Source organism: Vigna radiata, chromosome 6 (assembly GCF_000741045.1).
Source record: "Vigna radiata var. radiata cultivar VC1973A chromosome 6, Vradiata_ver6, whole genome shotgun sequence".
Classification (NCBI taxonomy): domain Eukaryota; kingdom Viridiplantae; phylum Streptophyta; class Magnoliopsida; order Fabales; family Fabaceae; genus Vigna; species Vigna radiata.
Genome location: NC_028356.1, coordinates 6,902,853 through 6,924,156, shown reverse-complemented (window position 1 = coordinate 6,924,156; position 21,304 = coordinate 6,902,853). Strand labels below are relative to the sequence as shown.

Below are 21,304 nucleotides of genomic sequence, written 5' to 3'. Positions count from 1 at the left end.
AAAACAAAATACCTTGAATGCAATTCTAGTAAATTCAAGCTGCAAACCCAAATTGTAGAAAAAAAAGTGAAAATAAAAAGCATGAATTGAAGACAAATGAGATATGGAAGCTGAGAGAAAAGAAAGGGAAAGTGGAAGTTTGAAACCCTAGTATTGACAAACATCTAGGTCCAAAATGAACACATCATTCATTGATTACTCATGTGGATATTGGGTCGTTAACGGTTTAGATGCTGTTAAAAAAATGAATAAATTGAACAAATATTACGAAAATTGAGATCATATTAAAAAATCAAAAAGGTCGAGTTGAACAAATTAGATGAAATAGAGATCAAAAATGATATTAAGCCTATAAAAAATATTATAGTAATTATTTATGGTAATTTTAATTTTCACCTATCTTTTCTTGATTTTTCTCTTTTTAATTACTTTATTAATTTATTAAATATGTTTTAAGTGTTATTTATGTTTAATTTATTAAACATAATATTCACTTTTTTTTGTCCTCTGTATTATTATTTTTCTTCTCTCTTTATCTCCCGTCCTCCCAAATTTCGTCCAAGTTTTATATTTTTTATCAAAATATAAAGTTAAAACATAATGAATGTTTTTTTCTAGTTTTGAACCTCCGACTGGTAATGATGTATGCAAGGCACAAAAATGAAACTTTGAAGTATAGGCAACATGATAAAGTTTTACGATTGAATAATTCATTTTATGTTAATTTATTTTTATCAACAGTGAACCAACCATAATATTATATAGTTGGTAATCATTATATGATAACAGTGAACCAACCATAATTTTATATTTTTGGTAATCATTATACGATATACGATAAAAGTTAGGTTAAACCAGTTTCGTAATCTTTATTTCTATTGAGTTTTTTTTTTTAAATAGGTCTCCTTTTTTTTATTTCCAATTAGGTTTTTAAAAGTAAAAAATTGAAACAATTGACTTCCTACCGTTAAATTGGGTTAACAGGATTAACTTTCTCATGAATAGTCAGTATGAACTGGAGTAATTTTAAGAGGTGGCATATGTATAGAGTGTAAAACCCTTAAAATTTTAAGGCTATTGGACCTCAGGAAAAGCAACCAAGCCCATCAGAGTTGGCTCTTGGCCTTGAAAGGGGTCTTTCCCTTAGTCAACATTTTCATTCTTCAGCATTTCAGTCTCTCTAGAAACTCCATAACCAAACCCTAACTCTTCTCCATCTTCTCTCTTCTTTTTCAGAAATTTAAACCGTACAAAACTTTAATTGGTGCCTTCAACTCGTTTCTGGTGTCGAGAGCTTCAGTTTGAGCCTACCATATCTCCATTTCACTTGGTAAGTAAGTTTTCCCCAATTTCCTCCACTGTTCTTGTCCTAAGTATGTACTATTTCTAATTTTTATGAGTCCTGTATCATTTGGTCTTCCATTCTTCACTGTTTCAACTCAAAAAGCTAATAAAAAAACTCCATCACCTAATCAGTGATTTATAGGTCCGGTTTTGTTCAGCACAGTGTAAGGATTTCCTTAGGAGCGTTCTCTGATTTGTTAAAAACTGGGGGCTTTCCAGGTAAGGGGAGCTTTAATTATATAAATATAGTTTGTTTGAATTTTTATGGTTTGATTGGAGTTTATACTATGGTATGTTAAATTGTTTTTGTGAATGAATGAATCTGTTGTCTTTCGCATGAGAGGTGTAAATGTAGTATATTTTTGGTGCATATATATATATATATATATATATATATATATATATATATATATATTGGTGGTGATATGAGATTCTGAAAATACTAAATTCTGATGTATCGTGATTTCGAATGTTAAGGTCATATTCGGGGAAAATGACAGTATGTATATTTGGACTTGTTTTAATTTGGATTGGGTATTGATATGGATATGTGGTGCTATAAATTGACTTCCTGTACATTTGACTTCCTGTTTAAATTGACTTCATGTACATTTGACTTGGTGATATAAATTTAATGGGCGAGTATTGGTTCTGGATATACTGAGGTACATTTTGTGTTACTGGGAATTCCAGTTATGTTGTCGATTTGGTGAAGGAGACTTGGGCTGTGTAGTATTTAGGTCTGTGAGTGGAAGTGAGGTACTGATTTAAGGGAAGGGAGATCTAGAAAACAGTACAGTGATCATAATACCTTAAGAAAGCCAAACTCAGAGTGTTAGGATACCTTCTCTGTTGGTAGGATAGAGGGAACCTAAAAACCAGAGCTGGCACGTCACTGATCATAGAGCAGCCCTGGCCTGGTCCAGTACGTTGTGACTAGTCATACGTGTTGGTGACGAAGGTGAGTCCGCTGCGGTGGACATTTGTTCCCACTCTGTTGACCAATTGGGGTATGAGAAGGTGGGAGAGAGTAGAACCCTTAGGCAAAGGATCAGTAGCTTAATTTGATTTTATTTAGTTTGGGAAGAGGGAACTAGCATAGTGAATTTGTGTGTCTGGGGTATCGGGGGTGTTTGGGTTGTTTAGTTAACTTAGATTAGTGAAATGGAACCTGTGTGAGGCATAAAATTGAGTAAGAACACATTAAAAATGACCATTCTGACTTTAGTTCCCTAAGCCTTAGGAATGTGGAAATTCTAGCCAAGAACACACCTAGATCAACTCATTTTTATCCTAGGAATAAATTAAAATGAACAAATTAGTTTAAATATTGGGAAAAGTAAGTAAAAATGGCATGAGGGTTTAGGTACTATAATATTAATATTAATATATGTATATTTAGTTAATGTACGTACATTAATTTAATTATATATATATATATATATATATATATATATATATATATAATGACAGGTTGTATAATAAAATCTTATAATATTATAATATGATTGTGGTTTAATATAAATTAAAAATGATTCTGTAATGGTTTAATAGAAAATTTATAATAGAAGTATAGTTTAATATAACTATCATAATATAATTGAAGGAAACATGGTTTATATTTGTACAGGGTCTANGTATTGGAAATAAATTGTAAAAGATTATGAAATTGATTAACTTAGATTCATAAGTCACCACGGGTGCAAGACTCGCCATAGCCCGACTCTCATTTTAAAGTCCGGACGAGTCAAGTCTAGAACTTCACATGTTTAGGTTGTATGTTATAAATTTGCTTTGTTTTCTATTCATTTTCATATGATCACATGAGAAATCTATTGTATGTTTCTTATTTATATAATTATCTCACCCTTGCCTTGTTTGTTTGTGTGTATTGTATGTCTCTCTTTTGCAATGATCATCCATTTTTGAATGTGAGCAGAGGAGAATGAGGTCTCAGTGGAAAACGCCCTGGAGGAGAACGAAGACACTGTAGCTGCCTAGATCTTTAGGAATTTTCTTATGCCCTTTTAAATCTTCTGTATTTTGAGATACTAAGAATTTCCACGTTTTAATTTCCTCTAAATTTCCTGGATTACTATAATCCTAATTTAACTAATTAAACACTCTTGACTACTTTCTATTATCATTTATGTTTACGTCTTAAATTATATAAGTGTATGCTATATTTTGGGATGTCACATAGAGTCTTAGGTGGAAAATGTTCAATTAAAACATAAAAAGAAAAGGTTTTCTGAAATCTAAAATCAAAACTTGACCAAAGAGTTGATGAAAATCAAATTGGGAACGACAATGTTTATGTTCGAGACTTCCTGTCGTTGATGCTCCATTGTCAATGCTCAACGGAGGAAGAACCTTTTCATAAAAAACAAAGCTCGATTGTGGTTCCTCGGCGAATCTATCCCCACTCCTTCAGGTTTCGCCGTCACACCACAAATCGCACAGTTGTCGCACTGTCGTTTCACCTCGAGAAACTCACCCAGAGCCAGTCTGGCATCGCCATCCCTACACAGCCACACTCACTTCCGTCAGCGCTCCACAGCCACTCAACCAGTTACTTCATCACTCCAACACTCACTTATAAAATTCACCTATAAAACCCATATTTTTAACCTTAAAACCTAAACAAAAAGACCCTTCTACAAACCAATCACTTTGCATTCAGTTCCAAGCATTAGAATAACTTCATTACACATAATTCAATAAAATTTTACACATCAGAAACATACAATTCCAACATATCACCAAAATGTGATCAACTCCTCAATTCCATAAAGTCTTCATATAATCAAACATAGACAATTCTCAGAGTTTACTACAATATAAAAAGATACAAATTCTTCTAACATAATCACAAACTAAAACTAAGGCTCTAGCTTCTCTTACCTTAGAATACTCCTACATCTCTAAAAACCACCAACCGTTGCTTCCACCGCAAGGAACTTCTATAACAACCTATAAATCACCAATTGGTGTTTGAAGATAACCCTTAAAACCTCAATTGAACCAAGAATCAAGGAAGAGAAATTCTTAACACATGCAAAACAGATTTTGCTTTTGCATTATCATGAATCGAAGATTCCAAGGAAAAAAAGTAAAAACATACATGCTCTAAACAATGAATTGATCAGATAGATTAGTAGACATTGTCGCAAGGACTGTCTAAACACTTCCTAATCGTCAAATAGACGACTTAAGAGTAGGAAATTTTAGAAAGATATTAGAGAGGTTAAGAGAATAATGTTTTAGAAAGATAAACGATGTTTTAGGTAAAGAGACGAGTTAAATAATTTTTATTTATATTATTAACTTATTTTAAAATAAAATACTCGATCTCATTATTTTAATACACATATACTTTATTTTTTTAGATTCTTACTATTAATCGGGATTCTTAAGTCATTAGGTATAGTTATAAATAAATTTTGATTAAGTATTGATAAAAAAAATTCTGAAAAAAGTAACCGATGAATATTTAAACTATTGTTTTTGAATAATTATAATTTTTCAATGTTAGATAAAAAATGTTATTCAATAAAAAAGTTAATATCAAATTAGAATAATATTAATAAAAAGAAATAATGCCTATAATTTTCTATTATTGTTAAAAGATAAACTTTTCTCAGATGTTATTTCAATTTATTAAAATAGAATTCTTACAAAATCATTATATATTAAATATTTTAAAAATAAAGATTAAAATACTATTAAAAATTAGTAGAAATATTACATTTTAAATTCTAGGAATTTAGAAAGTAAATTTTAAAATATAAATATTACTTTTTACTTATATTAATTTTATATATTATTTTATTTCAATGTTATAACATATAGCATTATCATTTAATTTATGGATATTTTTGACTCAAATTTATATATTTAAAATATTTTTTTTAATAATTTAAATTTAAACTTTTATAAATATTTCATAATATAATACAAACATGGATTATTTTTATCTTCCTATACATCTTGAAAAATACATCAAATTAAATCTATAAATATGATAATTTTTATTACAACTTATTATATTATGCACAAACATGTTTTTCAAAATTATATATAAAATAAAACATATGAGATTTTTTATATTATTAATTGAATGATGAATTGATTTAAAATAACATTGATATTTGTCTTCTATTATTATATTTTTAATACATATAAACTAATTTATATAATGTTAAAATATTAGAGGCTTTATTGGTTTCGATTATTAAAAATAGGTTTAATATTTTTCGAAGTTCATGTTTATGTAGAATCGTCTTGAATAGGTCCTTTTATTATTTGTATTCTTAATTAGGTTTCTATTCGTGTAAAATTGAATCAATTAGATCGTTGTCGTCAATTTCAATAAATGGCATTAAGATTATAATCATGTGGCTTGCTGGCTTTGCAAATCTTAAATATATGCAAATATTGGAAATCTCAAATATTTTCTGGAATTCGAAATTTCTAGATATCAAGTTGGATTATGTATTAATCTTGCTGTCTTGAATTGATTTCTGAAGCTAGTATGTTAGGATGTAAACCTGCTTCAACCCCTACTGATCCTTCCTTCTGTTAAACTTCATGCTGATGAAGGTATCCCTCTCACAAATCCTTCTTCTTACCGGCGTCTTATTGGACGATTAATCTATCTCACTAATACGCGGCCCGACATTGCTTTTGTCGTCCAACAACTTAGCCAGTTTGCAAACCTTATATGCAACAAGCCATGAGGATTATTAGATATTTAAAGAATGCTCCGGGTTCTGGTATGTTATATGTTGTTGATAATTCCTTCCGCATTCATGCATATTCTAATTCTAATTGGGCTACTTGTGTCTTTCTTGGAATTGCTCTTATTCCTTGGAAGTCAAAGAAACAAACCACCGTTTCCAAATCTTCTTCTGAACCCGAATACAGGTAAGCTTCTTTAACTTGTGGACTGCAATGGTTGCAATATCTTTTAAAAGATTTGCATATACCATGTCTAACTCCATACTCAGTCTATTGTGACAACAATTCTGCTATTCACATTGCCAAGAATCACACCTTTCATGAAAGAACCAAACATATAGACATGGATTGCCATGTTACTAGACAAAAGCTTCAAGATGGTCTCATCAAGCTTCTTCATGTGTCTTCTACCAATCAAGTTGTGGACATTTTTACCAAGTCTCTTTATCCTTCTCCTTTTAACACTGTCAATTCCAAGCTAAATAATGGGGAAGTGCATACCTAGAGAGAATATACTAAATGACATACAAGAGAATGAAAAGGAAATAAAAAGCGGGAAAGAGTAGAGAAGGAAACTTATTACTCGTAGACATGCCACTTGAAGAAGGCTCCAAGATAAGTGTCAAAGGAGGACCGTCACTCGCTTTGTGCAAGATAAGGTCTGCCTAAAATGAACTAAAGAGATAGAAAACTATCTCTAAGAAAAATGCAAATTTGCAATTCAACTCAAGAATTCAATTCATTCAAAGGTGTGTACAAAGGAGACCCCCTAGGCTTGTTATATAGCTTTTGGAGTGAGTTTGGTGAAGAGTTTCAAGCAATGTGGGACTTGGAAGGCTCCAACAGCTGCAACACGTCCCCAAGGTGCTTGGAGTCCCACATTGCCTAATTCTCTCATTCTAAAAGGGTTTATAACCCACCTAGCTCTCCTAAAGTTCAAAAAATGAAAAGTAGTTATGCTTCCTTGCACTACAAGCTAAGATGCCTACTTTCTCTTCTTTTCTTTTAAGACCAAGCCATGGGAAGTTCCACATTGCTTGTACTAAAAGGAAAAGAAGGGTTTATAAGCGATTATTCAACTAGAACTAACAAAAAGAAACAAAGAGACAAATAGAAGTCTTTAACACCTATTTTACTCTTTTTATGCTCTTTTGTCACTCTGAAGACTCTTCATTGTTGACCCATATATCAGTAAACATGCATAATATCCATGTTCATCTTGAGGGAGTGTGATAGGCTACCGAACGACTTAATACTACCGAATGATAGAAACACATATCGATTGAAGAGCTATAACTTAAAATACTTTATACTTTAATTCATTCGCAATTATGTTTTTCTCTGGAATTATTGTTTTTCTCTTTTCTCAAACACTTAAAAAAAATAGATAAATATATTTAAATGAAAGTCCTCTGAGTTAGTTTAAAAAAAAATCATTTCATTTGTCTTTTATTATTATGTTTTTAATACATATAAACTAATTTATATAATGTTTTTAACATTAGAGATTCTATTAGTTTTGATTATTAAAGATATTCATCCTTTCAAATAATCGGACAGTTACGATAATATCTGGAAAGACAGCAAGTTAAGTGAAAAAATAACTTTTTCATTTGAAAGTTTTCGAATGACGTGGATATGAACAAATAAGAATAAATAGGAATATATAAAACAGAAGTTCAGCATTGAATTCTTTAACAATAGCATACCAATTCATTATTCTTATCCATTCTGAAGTGTACAACATCATCGTGAATATCGTCTCTCATTGTGTATAATATATGTAAACAAATTTTATTAAGAAAATTATTTTTAATTCTAAATTATAAGAACTCAAATTCCATCTTATTAACTTACCATTTTTTTAATGGATGACATGAATATCTTTCTCAAATTGGTATTATTCTTGCTATTTACTTTTTAAATGCTCTTGAACATTACCCAAGACAGAAAAAAAATTAATGCAAATGTCTAGAAAATCATTAAAATATAATTAATTACAATTTTTCTATAATAAAGATTAATATCTCTAATCCTAACATAATAGTTAACTACCATACCTGCATGATCCTAATTTAGCCAACAATATATTTCCAAACAACATCTAAATTGTAATCAATAAATTATTTAAAACGCAATAATTGCAATGCATCCTTCCACAATGAAAACCAATGTATAACAATTACTTATAATTAGTTTGATGTAATTCATTAATTAGAAGAATATGCATTTTTTTTCAAATAACATGACTCATTTACACGTATAATTAATTATAACTCCTCCTTAATAAAAACTAATACCTTTAGCAATAAATATAATAATCATTTATAACTTATATACTTTTAATTCTTTGATCATATAATAATTATATAATTGATTTATCTTTTGATAATTTAAGGTTTAATATCTCAATAGGTCTCTATTTTCGCTCACTATCAAAGAGGTCTCCTTCTTTTTTGGCGTCTCAATTAAGTCATTATTTTTGGAAAATTGAATCAAATAGGGTCTTTCCGTCAAATTGAGATCACGCAGTTAAGAAGGGTATGTTGACCGTATAGTTTTTTATTACATGGTATTGAAAATGTGACTGAATTATATTTTAATTTTTGAATTAAAAAAATGAAGTATACTTTATATATTTCATTTTTTTAATTCAAAAATTAAAAAAATACAATTCAGTCACGTTTTTAATGTCACGTAATAAAAAACTACACTGTCAGCATATTCTTCTTAACGGCCTCATCTCAATTTGACGGAAATATCCTATTTGATTCAATCTTACATAAATAAAGACTCAATTGAGACAAAAAAAAAAAAAAAACATATTTAAAATTTTGAATAAAAATAGGGACCTATTGAAATACTAAACCATAATTTAAATCCTTTTCAACGAACAATGACTATAAACAGACAATTCCATAAGATGATCCAATAGTTACTCATCATTATTTGATAGATAGGGAGATCTTGCAGACAAAATAATCAAAATCAAGATAGTGTTTTTGCATTTTGGTTGGTGAATAGTCATGATAATCATATAGTTCATGTTACTCACATAGATAATTTAAAGATAGAAAGACAATTACATGTCATTATAAATATTTATGTATGATTTAGTCTATATTTTTTCTATTATAAATAGAAAATTTTATAAAAGTATTTCATATAAAAAAATTAATCTGATATATATAGTTTTTTATTATATTAAGACCTGAACAAGTAAGTAAAGAGATAAAAATATACAAAACAGAAGTAAAACATGAATTATTCTAACAATACCAAAACAATTTATTATTCTTACCCATTTTGAAGTGTACAGTATCATCCTCAATGTAGTCTCTCATACGGTATAATGTATGTAAACGAATTTTATTAAAAAAATGAGTTTTGTTGAGATTTTTTTTTTAATTCTAAATTATAACTCAAATTCCATCTTTATCAACTTTTCATTTTTTTATGTATGACAAGAATATCTAATTGGTATTATTCCTTCTATTTACTTTTTAAATGCTCCTGAACATTACCCAAGACAAAGAAAAAAATTAATACAATTCTCTAGAAAATCATTAAAATATAATTAATCACAATTTTTTCTAAAATAAAGATTAACGTAGGTAATCCAGAACAATAAGCAACATAACTCATTTAAACCTAATAATTAATTATAACACCTTTCTCTTAATAAAAATAATATTTTTAGTAATAAATTGAATTATTATTTACTGCTGATTCATAAAATTCATTCAATAGTTTAATTCCTTCATGACTGCAAATGGCTATAAAGAGACAATTCCACAAGGTGATCCAACATGCACTCATTTTATTAGATAGATAGAAGGATCCTGTATAAGAAATGATCAAGATATTATTCTTTGTGTTGTGGTTGTTAAATAGCCATGATAGTAGTCATAGAGTTCATGCTATTCACATAGATGATTTGGAGATAGAAAGACAATTACAAGTTCTTAACAAACCCCCACACAAGAGTATTCAAGTACATATTCTTCTTCTATTTCTTTCTATTATATACTACTTTGATTTTTTTATATATTCTATACTTTTAATTTTATAGACAGAGTTTGGATACATTGTTGATTGCGTTGATATTTATAAACAACCAGCATTTGACCATCCTTTATTAAAAGACCACAAATTACAGGTACATTTTATTTTCCTAATATCTTTAATTGGATTAACTTGTGATCAATTTATATTATAATACTTGTTTTATTTATTTATAGAGAAAACCTAGTTTTCAAAATCCATTTAAAAAGATTAGCGTGAATAATTCATCAAATGAATTCATATTTGGACTTCAAAAAGAAAAATGTCCAAAGAGAACTGTTCCTATTCGAAGAACAACAAAAGATGATCTTATTCAAGGAAAACCATTTATCTATAGTCAAAGCTTAGTTCAAGATGCTCCTGGTCTTCATGTAAGTTTTTTCTTATATTTTAAATTTTGTAATTTTATTTGTACATGTGTCATTCTTTTTTATTATTTGAATAATTATTTAATTTAATTTTGTAGCTGGCAGAACTATATGTGAATGAACATTTGGGTCCTTATTATCAAGTTAAGGGAAGAAGCAGTGTTTATAATCCAAGAGTTCTTAAGAAGAATGTAAATCAAGAAAGCCTTTCTCATATATGGGTTGAGAACGATCAAGGCACTAACAAAATTGCATTTGGATGGCATGTAAGTTTCAATTTATATAATTATTTTTTGTTAAATATTTTTTTTCTTTCCAAACTTTCATCAAAAAAAATTGTCTTTTCGTCCCAAAACTAAATTATAAAATATTTCATTCTTACACTTTATAAAATTCATATGAAATATTTTCTTAACAGATGACATGTGGAGATTTAATTATACTTCACCATAGAACTTTGGAAAAGAGTTCTCCTGTCGTTTGGGAAAAGAATATTTTACATAAATTTTATAAAATACAGAAACTATATATTTTATTATTTAATTTAGGAACAAAATACAATTATTAAAAATAATCAAAGACAAAATATATTTAATAAAAAAATACAACTCTTTCCCTGTATTTCAATTTATACTTAATGATTTAAATTGTGTTAAAGGTGGCTCCACAATATCATGGTCGTGACACTGGAACTTATATCTTCGCAGCATGGACAGTAAGAAGAGACTTATTTACTTGTTTTTAAGCTTTACTTATTTTTCTTCCAGTAAAGATCCTTAATATATAAACCTAAAAAATGATATATTATGGTATATGTTGATTTTATTTACGTAGTTATCTAATATTGATAAATGTTGCAGACGGATAATTTCAACCATACAGGATGCTACAATCAACTATGTCAAGGCTTTGTCCAAACTAATCGACTAAAGTTCCTCGGTGGACGCTTGCCCAAGATATCTGTCTACGGAGGAACGACGATGGAGATTACAATTTCTATTACTCTGGTCGAGTTCAGAATCAACTATGTAGTAGTTTTAGTATGAAATGTTAAGAATGATGTTATGTAATTGACAAAAAGTATATACATTTTCAGGATCCGCAAACTAAAAATTGGTGGTTGAATATCGCTGGGCAAGATATTGGATATTATCCAGCAAAGTTATTCCGAAACATGGCCGCAGGAGATCGAGTGGGATGGGGCGGAAGAACACTGACTCCTCGTGGGCTTCCTAGTCCTCAGATGGGATCTGGAAATTTTCCAGATGGGAACTTTCAACATGCAGCCTACTTTAAGGGTATGTCATTTTCAAATGATAAAAGGAGAGATGTCGAACCTAACAAACACGATACAGAGAAAATCGTCGACAAATCTGATTGTTTTGATCTCGAATTCTATTATGGTCTCCAAGACTTCGGAGATTCTCTCCAATATGGAGGACCCGGTGGCGTCTGTGGCGATTGAAAACTCTCTAAGGGCTTCAAAATGAATCGACCCATCATCTCAAATTCATCCATCCATCAATAAACATTATGCAATATTCAATATTGGCTTTTGGTTCTAAAACTTTAATTATTTATGTCCTCTGTACTATTTTCTTTTTCTTTCTCTTTAGCTACTTATGGACAATTAGTCAATAAGGTATTTATTTTTCCCATATATGTGACTCGTCCAACATAGTACTCACATTGTTATATCATTATTTTCAACTACTAACCATCAGTGTCATCGACCACGCACCTCCACCGCAGAGTGTTTAGCAATATCCCAAATGAAACACTTGCACACACAGATCGGAAACCAAAATGCAGTTTCCTTAAATCATAAATCTTTAACCGTTACTTCGTAAACAACTTAGAATCATAAACTAATGTGCAATTCCTAAGTTGCCTTCTATTTCCAACTTAATAAAAAACAAAACCAAAGTTTCATCCAAACAACAAAAAACAAAAACAGAGCACACATTCATTATTTATTTTCAAGACAAAATACCCTAAATGAAGTACTATTAAATTCAAGCTGTAAACCAAATTGTAGAAAGAAAACGAAAATAATGGAAGGTGAGAGGAAAAGAAGGGAAAGTGGAAGTTTGAAATCGTAGTATGGACAAACCATGTAAGTATAAAATCAACACTTCATTCACAGAACACTCACGTGGACACTATTTTGTATTTAGATACCTTTAGAAAAAATGACAAAATTAAACAAAAATTATTATATTAAATACTAAAAAAAGTCAAATCTCATTTAAACACCAAAGTAATATTAAGCCTATAAAAAATATTTTATAATAATTATTTATTGTATTTTTAATTTTCACCAATCTTTTCTTAATTTTTCGCTTTTTAATTATTTTATTAATTTATTAAATATATGTTAAGTGTTATTTATGTTAATTTTATTAAACATAATATTCACTTTTTGTTTAACTTTAATATCATTTTCATAGTTTTCTTTTTAGTTTTTACAATAATACGAAAATATATAATAATTATATTTTTTTATTGATACATCTAACATTTTAAAACTCTTTTGGTAGGATTTAGTGAAGAATAAAAAGTTAGGAGAAAAAAGAAACATGGAAGAAGCACAGCTAACCAAGCCAACATGGTCTCTTATTTAAGTATAGTGATTCCTTGCTTACCCAAAACTAACTTCACATTTAGCCAATCTTCTCCTTACTCAGTCAAACCATAAACTAGAGCACCAAGTGAGAGTTAATCCTAGAGCTTAACTTTTGGTTCTTAAATGCTCTTTTTTAGGCTTAAAATCTCATATATGAAAGGGAAAAGACAAAAAGAAAGGGAGGAAGGGTAGAGAATAGCAAGTTAAGGAAGTCATCCAATAAGACACCATCCATGACTTCCACTTCTATTTCTCCTTCATCTTTTTGTTTATACTTCATGTTATTCAACTTTATAAGTACTTAAATCCTATTTTGTTGAGATTATATGCAATCATCAAACTCTTTTGTATATTTTCATTAAATTTATATACATTATTACTTTTCTCCGTTGATGTTTAATCTTTGTACTTATTATGTCGACTTGTTCATTTTAAATTAATCATAAATTAGTTGAAGTTATATGAGATTGGAAAACTTTATAAGTTCTTGACCTAAAATAAGACAATCAATAAAAATCAATTGTTTAGGAATACATGATGTTTTATTGATTTTTTAAAATCTTTAAACTTAATGCGAGTTTATTTTATTAAGTTGACAAAATATTGTAAGTTAATAGGAAGTAATTAGGTTTGTTCTAAGAAATTAAAGTCTAACTTTTCATTATAAGGATTGATGATAATGAAGAAGAGAATTCTTTTTATTTTTATTTTGAGCTTAATAAAACCAAAAAAGTGGGGTGATAAAGTATAATCCCAACAATATATATCATATATTTCTACCAACTTGTTTTTCTTTTTTCAAAAATATTCTAGAAAATGAGTGTTTATACAACATCACAACGTTATAAATGGGGGATTTCTTCATGCGCCTCGTGTTTTCTTCCAACACCCCATATCTTTTTAAATTCTAATTGTACCTCTGTAATTATAGTTTCATATCATGGAATCCGAAAATTACATAATTAAGAATTAAAAAATATTATTTTTACGCATTTTGGATTATCCAATTCGATATGTAAATTTGTATTCTAAATTGTATAATCCATCATGCAAATTTATATTTCAGATTATACAATTTCTAATTTAATTTATGATGCAAATTAATATTTTAGAATATAAAATATACTCCTGATTGTATATTCATAATTTAAATTTACATTTTAGATTTTAGATTGTATAATTCGTTATGCATATTTGGAAAACTATCTCAAATGTAATTATATTTAAAATTATACAATCCACAATTCAAACTAAATGATATATATATTTTTTTATGTTATTTAAAAATTTTTATCAATGTCAATAGAATTATTTTTTTATGATGTTAGTTATAAAATATTCATTATTGTTAGTCATAAAATATTCATTATCGTTTGGAACCGTTGTATCGCCGAATGACCACCGTAAACACCCCGCACCGTCGCACCACAAAAAGTCACACCACCGCACCACAAAACCAAACGGATATGGAGAAGAGAAGTAAGAGTTGGGAGATGAGAAGAAACGGATCTGGTGAGAGTTTGAGGGAGTGGGAATCTGGAAAGAGATAAAGTGAAACTTGGGAGAGTAGGGGTGGGACTGCGCGAGTAAAAATAGATGAGTAAAAATGGGAAGGAATTTAGAGTTTCAGAATAAAGTAAATAAATAATGTTAAAATTAAAAAATGCTACTTTTGTAATTAAAATAATTTTGTAAGGGTTGGGGAGGTGGAGGGAGCAAGGGGTGGTGGTGGAGGGAGCAACACCCTTGCGTTGCAAGCTTGGCTAATGAGGGACTACCAAGAGGTAGTCCCCTTCCCACCCAAATTAGGGTTCGCGAGATATGGTCTCTCCTTTTCGAACCAAGGTTTTCGACCCTTATCTACGACAGTTGCTTCTTCCATTGAACAAAGGAGCTCGTGGTGGAATGATTAGAGGAGATTTCTATGTTGTGGTTCCTTCTCTGCTTACAGGTATGGAGACTGGTGGAGATGATGTTCGTGTTTGTTCTACGATGAAAAGGATGATGATGCGAAGAAGGAGATGTTTATTGGCCATGGTGGTTCGAGAGAACGCAATCTGGGTTCTTCGAGTTCGTGGAGAAGACGAAGTTTGAGGAAAATTGCTTGCAGTGCGCAAAGGTGATAAAGGAGATGAACTTGCCGTTGTGACGCTATTTAGGTTAGGGTTTTCAAATGTTGGTTGTGGAGGTTCGAATTAGGCATTTTGGTTTCTATGCTTTTCTGATTTATGATGCAGGTTTTGAATCGAGGGAGAAAGAACTCGTGATTAGGGCTCGAAGGGGTGAATCACGATTCTGGTTTGCAGGCGCCGTCACGATTGAAGGAGCATTGCGGTGGAGGCGATGCACAATTTAGGGTTTGATGTGTTTCTGATTTTGTGCAGCTCGTCATGGCTGTTGAAGGTGCATAGTGAAGGTCGATGATGGTTCTACAATTTGGAACGAAGATGATGTGATATTCGCACATGGAGGTTGATGGCGTGGTGGCTATAGAGGTTTGATTGCTCGAGAAGATGAACCTGTGGTGGCGCTAATGGCGGCATGGTGTCGCTTTGCACGAATCCTAACCCTTTCGACATACATTACCAAATCAATTAACCTCACGCAATCACTAACTAGACAAGTCATTATGTTTTGGATCAGGAGACAATTAAACAGTCAGCGTTTTTAACTTCGTAAGAAAAATTATCAACTTAAACTGTTTTTACAAAATATAAGACAATTGTGAACATCTAGAAAAAGTATGACCATTTTAAACAAACATAATAATAAATCCAGGTATAAAATAGATGTTAAACCTAAATTTGAAATGCAACTCATGAGGCAAATGTATATTTTGGATCATATAATCTGTAATAAAAATCGATAATGACTTCTATTATCTTTTGTTTTGTTGCTTTTTAAAAATATCTGAGAGCTTATACTTTATCGGTCATGGAAACGGGGACCAAATTAAAGCTCTGAAAGTGTTAATGAGGCAGGTAACTCACTTTCTGGAATTTGTACGTTTGATATGTTAGGTACAGGCTTAGCTGTGTTGTATTGAAGTAGGAAACAATTTGTTTTAGTTTTATACATGGCGAAAAGAGAGTAGTAATATTGTTCATAATTGAACGTGGTGATCTGGTTTTTATTTACCGTAATGGAGGTGCAGGCTGGAGATGCAGCGCTGTTGTGAAAGAAGGGAAAAATATTAGGGATTTTCATGTTTTTTAATCAAGGGTAGTTAGGTTATTTTCATAAAACTACAAGGTGTATGAAGAAAATATGAAGTGCAGGAAGAAATATCCCATAAGTGAATCTAGCTACCATTCCATACAGGGTGTTGTTTTCTCCACCTCCTCACTATTTTAATTTATTTTAAAAATATTTTACATTTTTTCACTATTTTTTTATTCCAAAAATACCCTATACCTCTCCACTATCCTTAACCATCTAGAGAGAAAGAGAAAAATGGTTAGTGAGAATGTATAGAGATGGTTACTGAGTATGTATAGAATATTTTTGAAATAAATTAAAATAGTAGAGAGGTGCAGAACCCACTTGGAGAAATAGAAGGATCAACACACCTCCACACAATCTAAATCCTATAAAGGTTAAAGGTTCGTCAAAAACACTAATAACATAAAAAAAAAATTGTAATAAAATCACAGTATTCATTATCCGAAATTTTAATTTTAAATTTTGATGACAAGAGATTATGTATTTGATATAATAAATGTTTCATTTATATTTTTATTACATAACAAAATTTAAGTATATTTATATTGTGTCCGATTATATCTTTAATACTTTATTTACATTTTTATATTCAAAATAATACTAAAAATAATAAATAAAATAAAATAAAAATTCAATATAAAATAAATTTATCTTATATTTTTACTATCTTGTACTTAATTAAAAGAAGTGCATTTTTCACTTATTTTTCTTATTTTGTTTTAGTTTTTATTTTCTCAATTTTTCATGAGATTAGTATATCTCATGCTATAATGAAAAGTAATAGGTAGATATTTCAAATTGGTGAAAGCACTAAACGATCAAAATTTAGAAAACGTTAAAAATTGACAAATAATAATAAAAGTAATAATTATTATTTTTATTAATATGAACTAGGAGAGTCAAAACGGAATCGGATTTGTGGGCCAATTCGTCCTTCTGCCAAAAAATTTAGGGTATTAGATAATGGGTAGTTTGGAATTTTAGCATTTGTTTCAAATTATAAATATTTGATTTCTAATAATAAAATGAATTTTTTTTTTACTTTGTTTACTCTTTTGCTAGTTGGCTCACTTACAAAAGCTCTCCAATTTCCTCTTCATGTATGGCTACTCAATGTTATGGAGGAGCTTATTTCAATTTCTACCCTTATACATGCTACGATTATTATAGTTACTGGAATTTTTCTTGCTCTCTCCACAATCCTAAGTACTCTCTAAACCTCTACACTATTTTTTTCATCCAAAAATACTCTATGTTAATTTAACTTTATTTATTCTTTTAAAAATTCTAAATCTCCCTACACCCCCTCATCTACCAGTTTTCCTTTCTACTTAGAAATTCTAATTCCATTATCACCAACCTTAACACTGCTGCCACCAACCTTGCCGCCGCCAAACTCTATCTCCACTACCATCAACCTCGTTGTCAGTTGCGAGCCTCCATGGCCACCACCATCAGAACCGCAAAATCACCGTCATTTTCAATCATCACTGTGAATCCTTCATTGATGTCGCCAAACCCTAGCGTCACCACCATCCTCACCACCAGTCCTTAGCGAGTCGCCTCTGCCAATAACACACCAGCGCCTCTCCATGGGATACTCGCACCAGGCCGCACCCTGTGAACCACTTTGCGTCGCCGTCGCACCATCTACAACAGCAAGATCATCTTCTCCACCAGAAACCTCCATTATGAAACCTTCACCAACCTAAATCGCTTTGCTGCGCGAGCGTCTTCTTCTCCATCATCTTCTCCCTCGGGTCTTCATCTTCAATCCTACACTTAGAAAAACCAGCCCAAGAACCCCAAATCAAACCCAGAACAGAACCCTAAAAACCCAATGTCATCACTGCGACTCACGAGACTTGCAAGAAGAAACCAGAGCAAACCCAAAACACAATCGCTCCTGTGACAGTTAGGATTGACAAGAGGAAGGCCAGGGTCGGGACGTCGTTTTCGCCGTTGAGGAGTGTCCCCAGCACGGAAAGTGGCCGAAATTAAGAGGGTCGTCGGAGAAAGAGGAGCGACCACTGAAGTTTTCTCTAACGCTGATGAAGAAGGAGATTGAGGAGAATTTCATGAATTTGAGGACGAGACCCTTTTCCATGGTTAGTGGTTGTCGGAGGTTAGTGCTGATTGCTACAAGGTTCCTGGTGTATCTTAATATACTTTAATTTTCCCGGTGCACCCTCCATTCAAACGGATGTCGACATCCGTTTGTCCTTCGACGAATGTGGATATTCATGCACGGATGTTGACATCCGTTTAAGAATTCAACACATAATCATATCAATTTAAATATTATTGAAGGGTAAAATAGGAATTGGGAGGTGGAGGGAGTAGTGTGTAGTGGTGGAGGGAGTAACTCTCAAATTTTAGAGTTCTTAACTTACCAGCCTATTTTGAGTTATCTCGTCTATATTAAATTATTGAGATTAAAGATGGAATTTGACCAATATTTTAATAAAAATTAAAATAAATAATTATTAAAAAAAGAATAAATAAATTTATAATATTAAGAATTTTTGTGTCACTTATTCATTTATAATATTAGAGTCTTGAATGGATAAATTTATAATATTTTGTTCACTTGAAACATGTTTTTCTTTATTTCATTTATAATACAATAAAATAAATGTTAACTAATAATACTGAAACACAAAATAATAAATAATTAAATTAAACTAGGTAGGTTGGTGAGTCAATCCGACTTACCACGGCCACAACCTGGGTGAGTCAGATTCTAAGTAAACAGAATTAAAAATTGACTTATATAAAAAAAAATCATTTTTTTCAAATCTAACTCGACCCAGACCAGCGACAGACCAAATTGACTTGCGGGTTATAACCATTTTGAGACCATTACCCAATATAAAAACTCATATATCTCATACTTGGTTTCCGATGAGTGTGAAATTGGTATAAGATCTTTATCCAATTAGATAATAGATAATCTATAATTTTAGTCCAATAATTATCTAGTTTATTTTTTTTATTAAAAAAGTTATAATTCAGTGTGTAATTAAAGAGGGGGAAACATTGTGAAATCTTCAACATTGGCTTTGCTTCTAAAACTTTTTTTTTTAATTTTTGTCTATCTTATTTTCTTTTTTCTCTTTTTAGTGTCTCTTAGGCTTCAATCCTCTCAGATTTCATCCAACTTTTAGATTTTTCATAAACACAATAAAATTAAAATACAATAAAAAAAATTTCTGGATCTAAAACTCTTATTTATAGTTATATATGAAAAAGGAAAAGGCAAAAAATATGAGACTTGGCAATATAATTTTATTTATGATGAAGCTTTTCGAATGAGTAATGTTTTTACGTTAATTTTTAATTTATCAACCTTAAACAAATAATACTTAGAGGATTTAAAGAACATGCATTCACCTGTTTATATAGTTGGAAAGTAAAATACTAATCTTTGGAGTATTCTATAAATACTTACAACAAGTAGTTAGTCGTAGAAGGTGATAACAACATATAATAAGCACTAGCTAGAAATAAGTAGTAAACGATGACGATAAGGTAGGAATGGACATTGTAATAATACTAAATATAGTTAGTTATATACTAATTAACTACTTTACCTTTTTCTGTTAAAGAAAGATGCATAAGTATATATAAGTTAGATAATTTTCGTATTCATGTAGTAACATTTTATTGATTACAAGTCAATTTTTTATTCTTTTCAACTTCTTTATTTTAAGTTTTGTCTCTCCCTGAAAGTTTTACATTTGTTTTTGTTTTGTCACCGTTTGATGGGAGAAATCAAAATATTTGGAATCATTCCAAGAAAACAATACTCATAATGAAGATAAAATTGATTTTGTTGGAGGATCAATCAAAGAACTATTGAAATGTTTTGTAGATGGACAATGCTGCATATATTTTAAAAGATTTGAAATTTTGATTTTCATGACATAACTTAACTACAATTTTAAATTTAAAACATTATTCTTTTGTCTCGAAATAAAGGAGAATCGTTGAATAAACAATTACTTTATCAAATTTTAGGTAATTATTGGTAATCACTTAATTTATCAATTAATTTTTTTTTAATCTATCAAAATTACTAAATGTTATTAAAAAATTGTTATTTTTCTTCATTTTTTATTATTTTTTTCAATCTAAGTAATCTCATTTTCATCTTTCTCCCCATAAATTCATCTTCAAAAACAAACACAACTTCAATAAATGATAACTTTGAGAAAAATATGATAAATTTGTTAAATGCGTAAATTCGAGTAAACATGCCTTCATGAGTAATTTGGATTTATTACCAAACATGTTATTTAAAATCATAAGAGGGACTTGACTTTTCAAATGTTACTAATACATTTTAATTATAAGTAATTATCCAATAAATTAGAAAAGTGGCATTAGTTATCTTTTAAGTAAATAGGTAAATGATACTTATCGATCACACATATCATCAAACAAATCATTTTTGTTTAAAATTCCCACATAATTTCTTTTCTGGGATTGAAGATTATTACAATTGAACAAACAAACATACGGGACATCAAATACATGGATGACATATAACATACGGTCTCAAAATTCAACAACCAGGTGAGAGTAATTTATACAACATGGCGAGGTTAAACGACGTCACATCCAAAATGGTAGACAGAAACCAACGAAGGAGATTCCAAAGCTTCAATATCCATAAGATTTCATGACCCGAGTTTTAATCCCAAAATGTGACTAAGCAGATAATTACATTGCTGACATTACCGATTTATGTCACCCTCGCAGTTAATATGATGGAAAGATAACACAGGCAGTAGGCTTGCCGGTCAAACCAGACCATCTTATTTCCCCCTTCAAGGAAACAACAACGACTTCACACCACGCTGGAGATGTCTTATCCACAGAAACATGGGAAAACAGATTGTGTCGTACGAGGTACCTCCATGGGTTCATGTCCATA

At 30.2% G+C, this 21,304-nt stretch overlaps 1 protein-coding gene and 1 long non-coding RNA gene across 2 annotated transcripts; both read left to right on the top strand.

The window, feature by feature from the left end:
* Positions 1-1,092: 1,092 nt before the first annotated feature.
* On the top strand, positions 1,093-3,470 carry LOC106764544. The gene is made up of 3 exons (XR_001375932.2): positions 1,093-1,330; positions 1,477-1,563; positions 3,284-3,470. It is a non-coding gene; the product is annotated as an uncharacterized LOC106764544 (long non-coding RNA).
* A 2,609-nt stretch (positions 3,471-6,079) lies between these two features.
* Positions 6,080-11,982, top strand: LOC106763331. The gene is made up of 7 exons (XM_022782174.1): positions 6,080-6,270; positions 9,979-10,078; positions 10,157-10,243; positions 10,326-10,520; positions 10,616-10,783; positions 11,176-11,232; positions 11,587-11,982. Exons 1-7 carry the CDS (start codon positions 6,080-6,082, stop codon positions 11,980-11,982), a joined length of 1,194 nt encoding a protein of 397 aa, XP_022637895.1.
* Positions 11,983-21,304: the final 9,322 nt, after the last annotated feature.